Source organism: Tupaia chinensis, unplaced genomic scaffold (assembly GCF_000334495.1).
Source record: "Tupaia chinensis unplaced genomic scaffold, TupChi_1.0 Scaffold000527_1, whole genome shotgun sequence".
NCBI lineage: Eukaryota > Metazoa > Chordata > Mammalia > Scandentia > Tupaiidae > Tupaia > Tupaia belangeri.
The window spans coordinates 4,009,157-4,022,711 of NW_006160040.1; the positions used below are offsets into that span (position 1 = coordinate 4,009,157).

Sequence of the window (13,555 nt, forward strand, 5' to 3'; positions counted from 1 at the left end):
TTGCACCTGGTACCCCCCCACCACCACCACCACCACCACCCGCTCTCTACGGTCCAGGCCCATCTCTTTTTAACAGGATGCATTTTCTCAAACTGAATCCTTCCTGTGACAACATTTATAGGTCAATGAAGGCAGAAGTAAAAAGACATAAATCCATTATCCACAGAAGCTCCACTGTTGATGAGACAGCGTTGACATTTTTCCTTAGGCTCATCCCCCCAGAAAAGGAAGCCAGGGATACAGGAATGAGGATAACCAACATCAGATAAAAAATATCCATTGATATTGTTTATCCAAATTTCTGCTATGTATGAGCCTCAAATGTCAAAAGTCCCATTATTGTGATTCAACTTAATATCCACCGATTGAGAGCAATTTGTAATAACAAATATCTAAGTGTCTACTATTCAAAGCGAGTATAGCACGTGGGTGTGTGAGACGTTGCTTTCAATCTCTAGCAGTGTTTGGAGGATACTGGCAGAGCTGCTGCCACAGCTCCAGTAAGCCCCGAAGGGAAAATCCAGGACATAGCCCTACCTAAAAGATGTCTACCACCTAGTCTTTTTGTTTTCTTTTAAAGAATTATTTTAAGTAATTTTATTCATTCTCATTATTTTTTTGAGAGAGAGAGACAGAGAGAAGGAAAGTGAGAAAGCAAGTTGCCAGGTCTAGGACTTGAACTGTAGTCAACCATGTAAGAGTCCAGCACCTTAACCACCACACCACCTGCCGGCCCCTACCATCGAGTCTTTATTTTTTAATTTTTTTTTTTTTTTTTGAGAGAGATTTTACTGCAGGGTGCATGCACTCGCCAGACAGAGAAACAGAAAGCAAGAAATCATCCCCACCCCCAGGATGGCCCTTCTCCTCCATTCTCCTCTTATGCACACAGATGCACCCAGCATAAATTTTAAGCCACTGGTCTGGGTTGCGAACCTTGGTTGACTGGGAGTCCATTACACTATCTGCTGGTCCCTCCATCTAGCCTAAGTAACGGACCTACGGAGCGCTCAATCTCAGTCTTCATTTCAGCCAGCACTGGGCTGAGCACATTCGGACAAGGCAGGCGATGCCTCGGTCTTGATACAACACCTTCCTCACCGGGGCCCTCCTGGAAGCACTATTAAATACCTGAGGGCTGCTGAAGGGAAGGGAGGAAAACTGATTCTGGGGGTGAACCCTCAGGGGAGCCAGATGGGGCAAAACTAAGATGATGGCCCCACTTTCCAACCCCAAGATCACAACTGGTCTTTGACGTTAGTATTGCCCGACACAGAGCTGAGGACTGCTTTCCCCTTCGCACTCCCTACTGACCAGGGTGAGGGTCAGATTGCCTGTGGCCAGGAGCGTCTCAGGACTCCAGCGCCCCACACAGGAGAGGAGCAGGTGGCTAGTGGTCCAGTGCTTGGGACCTTCCTTCAGAACTGCTCCAAGGGCTTGAGGAATGCAAACCTCGTAGACAGAAATCTAGCCTGAAGTAGTGGGTCCTGATCTATCACAAGGTCATTCCAGCACTTTGAAAAAATAGATTTCACTTTACCTAGGAATTAGTCCTCTGTCCTCGTATCTCTTGGAGCAGCAGTCCCCAACTTTCCTGCCACCAGGGACGGGCCTCGTGGGGACAATCCCTGCATGGCTGGGTAGGGGCAGGGGAGGTTGGTCCCGGGATGAGCCAAGTGCACCACATCCACCATGAACCTCATTCCCACCACTACCTCACTGCAATATTCAACAACATAGTTACACAACAATAGAGTTCGCAGTCCCTGCTGACACCGCCACTGATCTGACAGGTGATGGGGCCCAGGTGGCAATGAGAGTGATGGAGTGGCTGGGAACACAGCATAAGCCTTGCTGGCTAACCCGCTGCCCACCCCTCACCACAGATCTGGGGGTGGGGGGTGGGGGGAAACTGGTCTGTGGCCAGGGGGTTGGGGACTCCTGCCTTAAGAGGGAAGTGGTAAAGAAAAACATGAGCAGTCTGATCCTCCAAGTGAGCATACCTCAGTTAGTCTGGGGTAGTGGCAGGGTGGGGAGAAGAGTCTGTTTCCTACCTCCTCTTCCATACCAGGAGTTGGCCTGAAAGTCTTAGGCTGCTTTTCAGGAGGCTGCAAAGGGCTGCCATGTTAGTGCAAGAAGGCATGCTGGCCAAGTGCAGGACACAGCTGAGCAAAGAAAACACAAACTGTATTGAATTTGTCCTTAGTGAGGGACATGGTGGTAACTGAGGGAAGGAATGTCGTTGGGACATATTCCTAAGAAGTCACAGGTCACCAAGGAACGTAGCAGAACCCAGAGCTGCACCTAGTTAAAGGAAATTGAGATCTTCCTCAAGGACAGCTCCGAAACACACTCAGGAAACCAACAGAAACAGCTTGTCTGACAGCAATGCCCGTTCGGCAGGAGTGAGGCTCTCCCAGAGCGGCAGGTTCTCTGTGGTTAGAAGCCAAAAGAGTCTGGTAACTTAGTAATAATATTTCTCTCTCCTCTTGTGCACTCAGGAGGACTTGGCATTCTTTATTTTGGCCATGATTATGTTAGGTCCCTGCAAAAGGCTTCAAGAAGCACATGGCAGTTTTCTATAGCTCTGGTGATCTGCTGAGTCGGTAAAAGTCAGAGTGCTACCAGTGGCACCCGCTGTGGGCAGGGGCTGTGGTTTAACTAGTAATGGTGGCCATACCCACTGATAGCCCGCCTGTGGGAAGAGTCCAAGGGTTAGCTGTCCCTTTCTTCCCCCAAGCCCTTCCACATGTATTTATGCTAAAAGAGAACTAAACCCAATGATTAAAAATAGCGAAACCAGAATAATGAATAGCCACGAGCAGGGAAACGAGAAAACAGCTCTGTGGCATTTTGTCTATCAATAATATGGACCAGGACTTTGACTGTAAACGCATGCACACAGAAGGTGTTCGATGAGTGCTTGTTGAAGAAGTGAACACGGTTGCAGACGCCACTGCTAGAAAGTGCCGCCGAGCGCGCCAGTTTCGCCCTTCATCTTACAGAAGAGGAAACAGAGGCTCAGGAAGGTTCACATGGGCTGGGTGAGTTAAGGACAGAGCCGGGAGGACAGCAGCCCCTTCCACTCCCTGTGCGCCTTCCCCTGTGTTCACCCCTGTGGGCAGTTCATGTACGATTTTTATTATTACTACTGATTTGTTAGAGGGTGCATGTGCTTGTCGGGGAGAGAGAGAGAAAGAGAAGTGGAAGCACTCTCCAGAGAGGACGGTTGCGCCTCAGGCCCTTCTACATCTCTCCCTCCCTTGGGGTTTGGGGCACAAATGCACATGCACCAGGCATGTTTTCTGAGCGGCCAGGTCTGGGACTTAAATGGTGCAGTTGGCCCTGTGGGATCTAGCTGCCTTAACCACCACACCATGGGGTGGCCCTCACATCTGATTTTTTAAAAAAATACTTACTTTTTATTGCCAGGGGCTCCCCAGAGAGAGAGAGCACTACTCATTGGGGTGTGATCATGCCAGAATCCCTTCTCCTTCATTTCTCCATCCTGTCAGAATTTTGGAGACACACACACAGACACACACACACACACACACCTGGCATGTTTTTCAAACTGCTGGCATCAGGATTCGAACTGCAGTTGGCCATATGGGATCTGGTTCCCTTAATGGTGTTTAACTACCGTGCTAAAGGACTGGCCCCACATCTGATTTTTTTAAAAGAGATTAACAACATAGTATTTGTTTGTTTTATTTTTTTTATGAGAGAGATTGTTTTTGCTATAGGATGTATGCGCTTGCCAAAGAGACAGAAATAGAAAGTGAGAAATCACCCCTCAGGGGGATGGCCACACCGCAACACTTTCTCCTTCATTCTCCTCTCAGGATCTTAGGCACACACACACACACACACACACACACACACACACACGAAGAACCTGGTGTGAGTTTTAAGTCTCTGGGTTCAGGACTCAAACCACAGTTGACTATGTGGGAGTCCAACAAGGTAACCATTATGCCACCTGCTGGCCCCAGTGACACAGTATTTACCTCTAATAGCTTAGAGACAGAGAATTTCATTGCAGAAAGACTTACAGAGGCCCTAGGCTTAGGTGGAAAGAGAAGGAAGCACATTTCTGTGCATTAAGAAAACAGGATAAACCGTCCAAGGAGTGTTAAGAGAAACATGGTTCTGCTGAGTCAGTGCAGTGTGCCGCTCCTGCAGTGTTCGTTTGGTGGTGAGCCCTGGGAGCTAAAGTGGGCTGCAGGTCAGAGCCAGGCCCTACTCCCCAGCCAGGCCTCATGTGGGCCCCAGGCAACAGGCCTCCGGCTGTCTTCCACATGAGGATGTGGGGAAGCAGAGAGCAGGCGTGAAGACGGCAACAATGTGGGGAGAATGTGCTGTTTGTAGTCAGCCTGACCTGGGTTCAAGTCCCAGCTGTGTCAGGGCCTCAGCTGGGAAATGTTGGGCCTGTGGCCAAATTTCAGTTTCCTCAGTTATAAAAGAGGGAGAACATCACCTCCTTTAAGGGATATTGTGACTCTGCGAGGATTAGCTATTTTTAAATCACACATGGGGCTGGCCCTTTAGCACAGTGGTTAAGTGTACAGGGAGTACAGGGACCTGGATCCCATGTGGCCAACTGCAGTTTGAATCCCAGTAGCTTGAAAAACTTGCCAGATGTGTGTGCCCAAACTCCTGACAAGATGGAGAAATGGAGAAGTGATTGTGGCATGACCATGTTCCACTGTTGAATACACATGTCCCCTGGCAATAAAAAATAAAAGAAAAATTTAAAAACCATGTGTGAGGGGCCAGCAGGTGGTGTGGTGGTTAAGTCGCTGGACTTTCACAGGGCTGATAGCAGTTCCAGTCAAGGACCTGGTGGCTTGAAAATAACCCCAGGCACGCGTGTGCGCATGCCCAAAATTATGAGCGGAGAATGGAGAAGGGATTATGGTGTGGCCATGCCCCCTGGGGGGTGATTTTTCACTTTCCCCCTCTCTGTCAATCTCTGTTGCTCTCTGGCAAGTGCATGCACCCTATGGCAAAAACCTAAAATATACATATATGAGAGGGCCAGCATGTGTCGCGATGGTCCCTGTAGCTCGATCCCACATAGAGGCTTCTAGTGCAGGCACTGCTTCATGGTAGTACTTAGTAAATCTTAGCTGCATCTGAATTCTTTAAATCTATCATCATTAGAAAAAGAAAATACAAAAGTAGACACTCCAACAATTCCAAGTGAGGATGTGGACAAGTAGAATGTTCACGTGTTTCTGTGAACAATGTTCACGTGTTTCGGTGGTGAGCATCAACACTGGAGAACAATCTGGCCTCCAGTGCTATGGGAGATCCACACAGCACTACCCAGACATTCCTCTATTAAGTAAACACTCAACTTAAGTGCCAGAACCCTTCCGAACATTTGCACTGCCCTTAAACTGAAAGGACCCGATTAGCCATCAACATTAGAATAGATAGTGTAACTATATGTAGATTATAGATACATAATCATTCATACAATGGATACTATATAGCAGCAAAATAAATGAACGATAGTAACATACAGCCACAGTGGATGAATGGGTGAATCTCACAAACATAGTATCAAGGGAAAGAAAGAGATACAAAAGAACATAGGTAGTAGAACCCCCCTTCATGTGAAGATCTAAAACAGGCAAAAGGGCCTATCCCATAGCATAGTGGTTAATTACTGTGCACTGGGAGGCAGATCTCACATGGTTCAAGCACCAGCCCCAGTGGCTTGAAAAACACGCCAAACATGTGTATGTGTACCTCAAATCCTGACAGTAAGGAGAAATGGAAGGAAAAGGATAACAGCGTGACCACGCCCTGTGGGGAGGGGTACATTCTCTCTCTCTGACAAGCACATACACCCTTTAGCAATAAAAACAAAACAAAACAAGCAAAATGCAATTATAGCATTTAGGGGATACAAATGTAGGTGGAAAGATCTAAAGATTACAAAAAGAAATGGTTACCACAAAAGTTAGGAAAGTAGTTACTTTTGGGGCACAAGAGGATTTTGATGAGAAAAAGCACCCAAGGGATTTGCAGGGTGCTGGTAATGTTTTATTCTTAACCTGAGTGTTCTCTTTATAATCATTTATTAAACTATGCTGTTCATATAAAATGTATACTGTTCTGTGATTTTTCTATCATGTTTTATTTCTCAATTAAAAAGTACAAAAAGGGACCAACAGTTAGCGTAATGGCTATGTCGCTGGACTCCCACGTAGTCGACCGCGGTTCACGTCCCAGACGCGGTGGCTTAAACTCACGCCGGGCGTGTGTGCGTGTGTGCCCAAGATCCCGAGAGGAGAATGGAGGAGAAGGGATTGTGGTGTGGCCATCTCCCCTGGGGGGTGATTCCTCACTTTCTATTTCTCTATCTCTCTCTATCTGTCTGGTGAGCGCACGCGCCCAATGGCAAAAAAAGCTCTCCAAAAAACAAAAACAAGTACAAAAAGAAAACAAAAACAAAAAAGCATATGCTTGCTAAGGGTTAGCTAATGGTTTATTCTGTTTTGGAAGCTGGTCTCCAGTGTAATGGTGGGAGGTGGTGAGACTCTGAAGAGGCCAGTCCTAGCAGGGGGTGTTTGGATCATGGGAGACATCCCCCCCATGAATGGATTAATGCTGCCTTGAGCGACAGAGTGAGTTCCAGCTCTCGTGAGAAGGAGTAAGTCTCCAGGAGAGAGGGTTGTTATAAAAGGATGGCTGCCCCCTGGTGCCTACCGAGCTCTCTGCTCATGGTGGACGTGTTATAATGTAGCACCAGAGGCCAACCTGATGCCAACCGCACGACTTTGAACTCTTTAGCCACTAGAATCGCAAGCCAAATAAGCCTCTATTATTTATCACCCATTCTCCGGTATTCTACTAGCAACACAACAACATGGACTAAATGATGCTGAAGGAGACAAGAGTGCCATCCACACAGATGGAGGAGAAGTAAAAAATATAGGTGTCTTATAACATTTTACATGCCTTTGTTTCATATTGAGCAATTTGAAAGGTTTATGGTTAATTAACTTTTTTTTTACTAGGTTGTTGGAAAATCATGACATATTTTTCTCTGTCTTTCTAAGCAAAAATGTGTCATGACTTTCCCAACAACCCAAAATATCTGAGAGGATGAAGTAGCAGTAGGAAAGATGATAATAAGAACTTCTAGAAGGAATTTTCCAAGCCATCTAACATTTTCATTTTCTGAGTATTTCTTAAGTGCAGAAATTAAGCGACAGTGATATGAATTTTGACCTGGTCTAATTTCAATATTTATGGACAAGAGGTGTGAAAAAGTGGAGGGGTCAGACTTAAGACATATACACTTTACCTTGTACACATTCGAGAGAGGAATGCTATTCTAATGGTTCACTTGGGAATCAACTCACTGGAAAAGAACAATTTATTGATAATACCGAGTGTATGTGGTGGGAGAATGGGTCAAAATGGCTGCCTCTATCAGACAGAGCTTCATGGAATTCTCTTGCCAAGGTTTCCTGCAGATCCAGCCTGATTCTCTAGTTAGCAGGTAAAGGAACTTGATGTTGCCATTTCCAGAGAACTAGCGAGTCTGGGAACTGCTGGCGGTGGTCACTGACCTTTCCCTCAGGCCCTCTCTCCTGCCCATCCACTGAGAAAGGCCAACTCATGCCGACTACAGCCTCTCTCATTCCGAGGATCCATGTAGGTCACATGGATCCTTCTGGTCATAGTTGTCATGGCAACCCACTCCCCCTTCTACAACATATTTTCATGGCACAACAAGTGAAGAGAAAAGGCCCAGCTCAGACCACATCTCTTTACTGGCTGGTGACATCTGCACGAACTCCACGAAGAGTCTCATTCTCCTTGAGAACAGGAAGGTCTGACCCCAAGTGGGTGGATTTGGTCAGTTCCCTAGAAAGGAGTAGGACCTGAGGGATGGCGTTCATTTGCAGAATTGTTCACTTGGCTTCATTATTTGTTTCGAAAACACAGATTTTATAAAAGCCATTTTCAGTGTTAAAAAAAAAAGCCCTTCAAACGATATATTTGAGAAGTGAAATGGCAGGACACGGCTGTGTGAAGGCATGAGGTTCAGATGTTATGCTTTCATAAAATCACTCGTGTTTGGAAGCCTGGACACATCCTCCTCACATGTCTCACTCAGTGATTTCTGTCACCCCTTTAGGTGGCTTCAGCCATCTCTCTAGAGATGAGCCCAAGGAGCTTCTCAGAGGGCACAGAGATGTGATTTTTTTTAGAGACTTTTTTTTCCCATAGGGTGCGTGTGTTCACCAAAGAGACAGACAGAAAGACAAAGTGAGAAATCACCCCTCAAGGGTATGACCAGGCTGCAATCCTTCCTCCATTTTTCTCTCAGGATCTTGGTCATACATGTTTATGTACCTCACGTGAGTTTTAAGCTGCTGGGTCCAGGATTTGAACCATGGTCGGCTATGATGGGAGTCCAGTGATGTAACCATCACACGGTCTGCTGGTCCTCAGAGATGTGATATCAAAGGAATGTGATACTCCAGGGAGTTGAAGGAGAGTGAAGGTAAGCCCTTTCCAATGCTTGGAGGAGGAATACTCGAGAGCTAACCTAACCAACCAGAATTGCTTCACTGATGAAAATGCCAGTTGGGAGTCAGCAGGCTGTGTGGTGGTGGAGGCACCGGACTCCCACATAGTGGTCTACAATCCGAGTCCTGGACCCAGTGGCTTGAAAAATCACACCAGGCATGTGTGCATGGATGCCCCAAATCCTGAGAACAGAGGAGAAGTGATTATGGTGTGGCCATCACCCCCCTGGGGGGGATGATTTCTCACTTTTCCTCTCTTTGTCTCTCTCCAGCGAGTGCTCATGCTCTATGGCAAAAACCTAAAAAGATAAAAAATAAATAAAAGCCAGTGCGTCTCGGGTCACACCCCGTGGGAATCATCTTTGGAATGGGCAGAGAAGGGCATGTGAAGCTTGTCCCATGAATGCCACGAGGACCCCCTACTCTTAACAAACTACCAAAAAGGGCCCAGCCAGGATCTGAACTGGAGAAGTTTCTCGGAACAAGAAAAGATTTTCTTCTAAAACATTGAACTACTGCTAAGAAACAGCCTTCTGGCTGAAATACACCATGCTCGTGCAACAACGGCAGCACCCTGGCACTTTCCTAAGGCAGGGTTTGCTGTAGCACATACAGCATTTCATTTTTTCTCTTGTCTTCCTGCTTCACAGGTTTCCTCCATTTCTAGGCACGGTTGGGGGAAGGGTAATAATCAGATTGAATATCTCAAGCCCCAACTCACACTCCTGTGGAACTTGGTACCAGACTATTCCAGAAATCGTACACCTTAGTGGACATGCCAAAATCGCACCAGGGAGATGCAATAAATACATCCTGAAGAGTAATGAATGGTTCCATATGCCCTTGATTTCTTTTAAGTACCATATTAATGTTTTAAAGTAATTTGTATTTAAGATTCCAATTACTAGGCATTTTAAATAACTTTCTAACAAGTGGACACATGTTCACTTCACAAGTTTTCCCAGGGTGAGGAAGGAAGTAGTTGGATCACCTACAAAGCATAGTAGCATGGACTGGAGGCAGCCAGCTTTGCACTAATTCTGATTCCACACTGTCCTCTACTATTTTACAACAGGGTATTTTACATGGACATTTTAAACATGCAGTCTCAAACTCTCGCCCTAACTCTACCTTTCAAAAGAAAAAGTGGGGACTTCTTTCAGTAGGGAAACAATTACTTATAAAGTGCTTATCCTGGCTCTGGGTCTTCAAGGACCTAAAATACAGTTGGAAAGAGAAAATTAAAGAGCAAACAAGAAGTACTTTAATTTCAAATCATCTCGATTATTTTTTTATAGACTCTGTTCCTTTTTTATATTTTCAAGCTCCTCTTTATTTCTTTAAATATACTAAGCACATTTATTTTGTATGTATGTTTATTCTCTTTTGTTGTTTCCACATTTTATTCAGGAACTCATACACAATACTCCAGATAAATGAGTTTTAGTTCTCATCTTCCTTTTCTTCATCCTGGGTAAGCTGGAAGTAACATACTTTGTAACTTTCTTTGCGGTTAGCAACTATATGCAACCAATCACATAGATGATTCTTCAGATGTTTTTTGGTGAGTTATTTTGAATTCCTTTTGGAAAGGGCACCTCAGAAGTTGATCTTGTTCTTGTTCCATTCAATGATTACAATCCCTCCACTGAGATTCCCAGCTTTTCCTTTCACTTTTATTCTCTCTTGGAAAAACAGCTCAAAATGGCCGGCATCCACGAGTCCAGCTTCTGCAGGTGGGTCCAATCAAAGGTAAACTTTAAAATCTACTTCCTTTTTTTTGCCCCACTTTGCCACGTGCTTTTTGAAGGGTGCCATGATGACAGCAGAGGCAGAAAGAGGTATGTCTACTCATTTAATACCAAAGTCTTTGTGTGTCTGACCTTACTTTGTGTTTCTATTTGTTCTTAGTTAGAACTTTATCTCCTTATTTGTGTTTTCTAATTCCAAGCTTCTGTTCTTAAAATTTTATTTGTAAGAATTCTTTGGGGTCTAGGTCCAAGATATTTGTTAAGAAAGGATTTGTGTTGCTTCCGACAGTTGTTTAGAACACTACGCGAAACTCCCAGTTCAAATCCAGGGTTGCCACTCATATGTGACCTAAAGCAAATCCCTGTAAAATAAGAGGGAGGGTCCCTGCTGCGGTAGGTTGCTCTAGAGGTTAACACAGACGTCCTGGCATGGAGCTTGCTCCCTGTGTGGTCAGCGGTGGCTCTGCCCTGTTTCCATACAGCAACCAACTACACGTAATCGAGGGCCAACACCGAAGTGTCCAGAGAGACATCTCTCTCACTACTGTCAACCTTCCCTGCCTTAGATTCATCTGGCCAATCTTTCAAAAAGAAATCAGTGTCAGAGCTGGTCTAAGATGGAGCCTGGGCACCATCATTTTTAAAGGCTCCCCTTGTTAGTATTCTAACTCTAAATGCTTTAGATTCAAAATTAAATTTTATTCAATTCTTCTAAAAATTTTCTTTTTTTAAAAAAATATTATTCTGTTTCTTTTAGGAGTGGGACAGACAGAGACAGAGAGACAATACCCCTATCAGGATCTTGATGCCACAATCTACCCTCAGCTTTATTCAAACCCCAGATCACGGGCACATGTGCCTGGCGTGCTCAGGAGGGTCCCTGGACATGATTCCTGCAACCTTCCCATTTGGGTCAGCCTCGTGTTTTACTGCACTGTCATAGTCCTGCAGCCTCTTCCAGTAATTTTAGAAGGCCTTCTTCTCATTTTATTGATGAGGAACTGAGGCTCAGTGGTTGCCTAACATTCCCAAGGTCACGTAGCTGGTAAATGAGGGGATCGGACCTAATTCCGGAGCCTAAATTCTTTTTTTTAGAGAGAGATTTTTGCTATAGGGTGTGTATGCTCACTGGAGAGACAGGCAGAAAGGGAGAAATCACCCCCCAAGGGAGGATGGACATGCCACTATTCCTTCTCCTCTATTTTCCTCTTGGGATTTTGGGCACACATGCACATGCACCCAGTGTGAGTTTTAAGCCGCTGGGTACAACAGTCTGGTATGTGGTAAGTAACCATTAAGGTCAACTATGTGGTGATATAACCATTATGCTATCTGCTGGTCCTTAGAGCCTGAATTCTTTAAAAATTGTTTAAGAGTTATTTTATTTAACCTTCTTTATTTATTTAAATTTGACCAGAAAGAGAGACAGAGAGAGAGAAGAAGGGAAAGTGAGAAAGCAAGCTGCCAGGTCCAGGACTCAAACTGTGGTCAGCCATGTGGGAGTCCCTTAACCACCAAGCCACCTGCCAGCCCCAGGGCCTGAATTCTTCTTCTTTTTTGTTTTTTTCTTTTTCTGGAGAGGTTTTTGCTATAGGGAGCGTGTGTTCGCTAGAAAGACAGAGAGAGACAGAGAGACAGAAAGCGAGAAATCATCCCCCAGGGAGGATGGCCACACCACCCGGGTCCTGGGCACGCATGCATGCGCCCTGCGTGAGTTTAAGCCACTGGGTCGAACCGCAGTCGACTACATGGGAGTCCAGTGACATAGCCATTATGCCAACTGCTGGTCCCACCAGAGTCTGAATTCTTAACCTCCATACCTGTTAGTACTATTGTACCTACCTCAAATGGTCTTTGTGAGGCTTAAACACTGCAAATAAACTGCTCAGTTCAGGGCCTAGAACTAGTAAAGGTTAGCTGTTATCATTAGCTTATACTATAAAGTAGAGAATTCTTCCCAATTTCTCTTCTGTCCAAATTACATTTCAGGTAAATATTTGCCTTTTGGGAAACCCCACTCCCCACCCCCAATATAACACTTGCCTTCCAGATGAACCTTAAGATAGTGGTTGTAATGACCTGGGGGAGGCTTTGCAAGGGTATGTTACATCAGAAGGAGGCAAAGGGAAGAGAGAAAGAACAGGAGTTCCAGATATTCTTGGAGAGGGCTGTGATGAAACCTGTCTGGAACAGTGCCCCAAAGGACAAGACCAAGCCTCAGGCTCTTTATTACTTAGTGTTCAATGAAGGGCTCCACACAGAATAGTCTGGGAGGCGATGGGGAGGTCAGAGACTATGTAAACTACTGAAATACTGAACTTTTTAATATGCCACATTGCCTTCGCTAAGCCTGTCAGTAGACTCTTTGAGGGAAATGGCTTTATCTTGTATCCACCTCCTGCCCCTGCTGTGAGGGCCACAGTACTCTCAATCACCCACTGAATCTTTAACTGTCCCATTCTGGGGGAATGCCCTAGGAATAGCGTTCTGTAAACACTCTCCACACATTTAGTGACAATCCAAGGGCCAGATAGCCCAGCCAGTGTAAACACATTCTTTTTACTTCTGCAGGTCTGCACGCTAATGACAAAGGACTGCTTACATTTAGGGGAGAAAAACTATAGATTTCTTTCATGGTGTGCTATATATTTTTTAAACCAGCATCCGAAAATTCATTTGAGTTTTATGCTGCATCACGATGCAAAGCCCTTAGTGATGGAGCCTCCCGGTTTTTCCCGCAAAGCTGAACACCGGGAACATGATCAGCTCACCGCCAACACGGTTAAGCTTTGGTACTAGAAAGCCGAGCTGGGGTTATACATCACCGTCCACACTGCCAGGCTATAAACCGAAGGCGAACTCGGGCTTCTCAGCGGTCAGGCCCACAGAGTGGAGAGGAGCGTCACGCGGAGGCGCAGCACACGATCAGAGTCCCTTTCCCTAAACGTCCTCTTCCCCAAACACCAAATGCCATCACACATTTGAACGCGCACTGGAGCGCATCAGCACACTGGTGGACTGGGGGCATTCGCAGCCTAAGAGCGAAGGCGCAGACCACGGAGGGTGCTGAGGGTCCACCTCGCGGCCAGGGCGCGCGTGTCGGTGAGGATAGAGCGTGTTGAGATCTGCTTCAGTACTGTAGCGCCGAGCCTACCGCGGCCTCCAGGGCAAAGACAACCAGATGGGGTTGTTTCCTAAATGTGAACGCGGGAGCTGAGCCCGGGCGCCCAGCCGGCAGCATTCTTC

General features: G+C 45.8%; 1 protein-coding gene across 1 annotated transcript in view; it reads left to right on the forward strand.

The window, feature by feature from the left end:
* Positions 1-13,555, forward strand: part of FOXO3 (forkhead box O3) — a 151,966-nt gene that overhangs the window by 1,274 nt on the left and 137,137 nt on the right. Inside the window, exons 2-3 of the mRNA XM_027775101.1 lie at positions 2,951-3,044; positions 13,109-13,411. Of these exons, the coding sequence (XP_027630902.1) occupies positions 2,951-3,044; positions 13,109-13,411 (397 nt within the window). The remainder of the gene's footprint in view (positions 1-2,950; positions 3,045-13,108; positions 13,412-13,555) is intronic.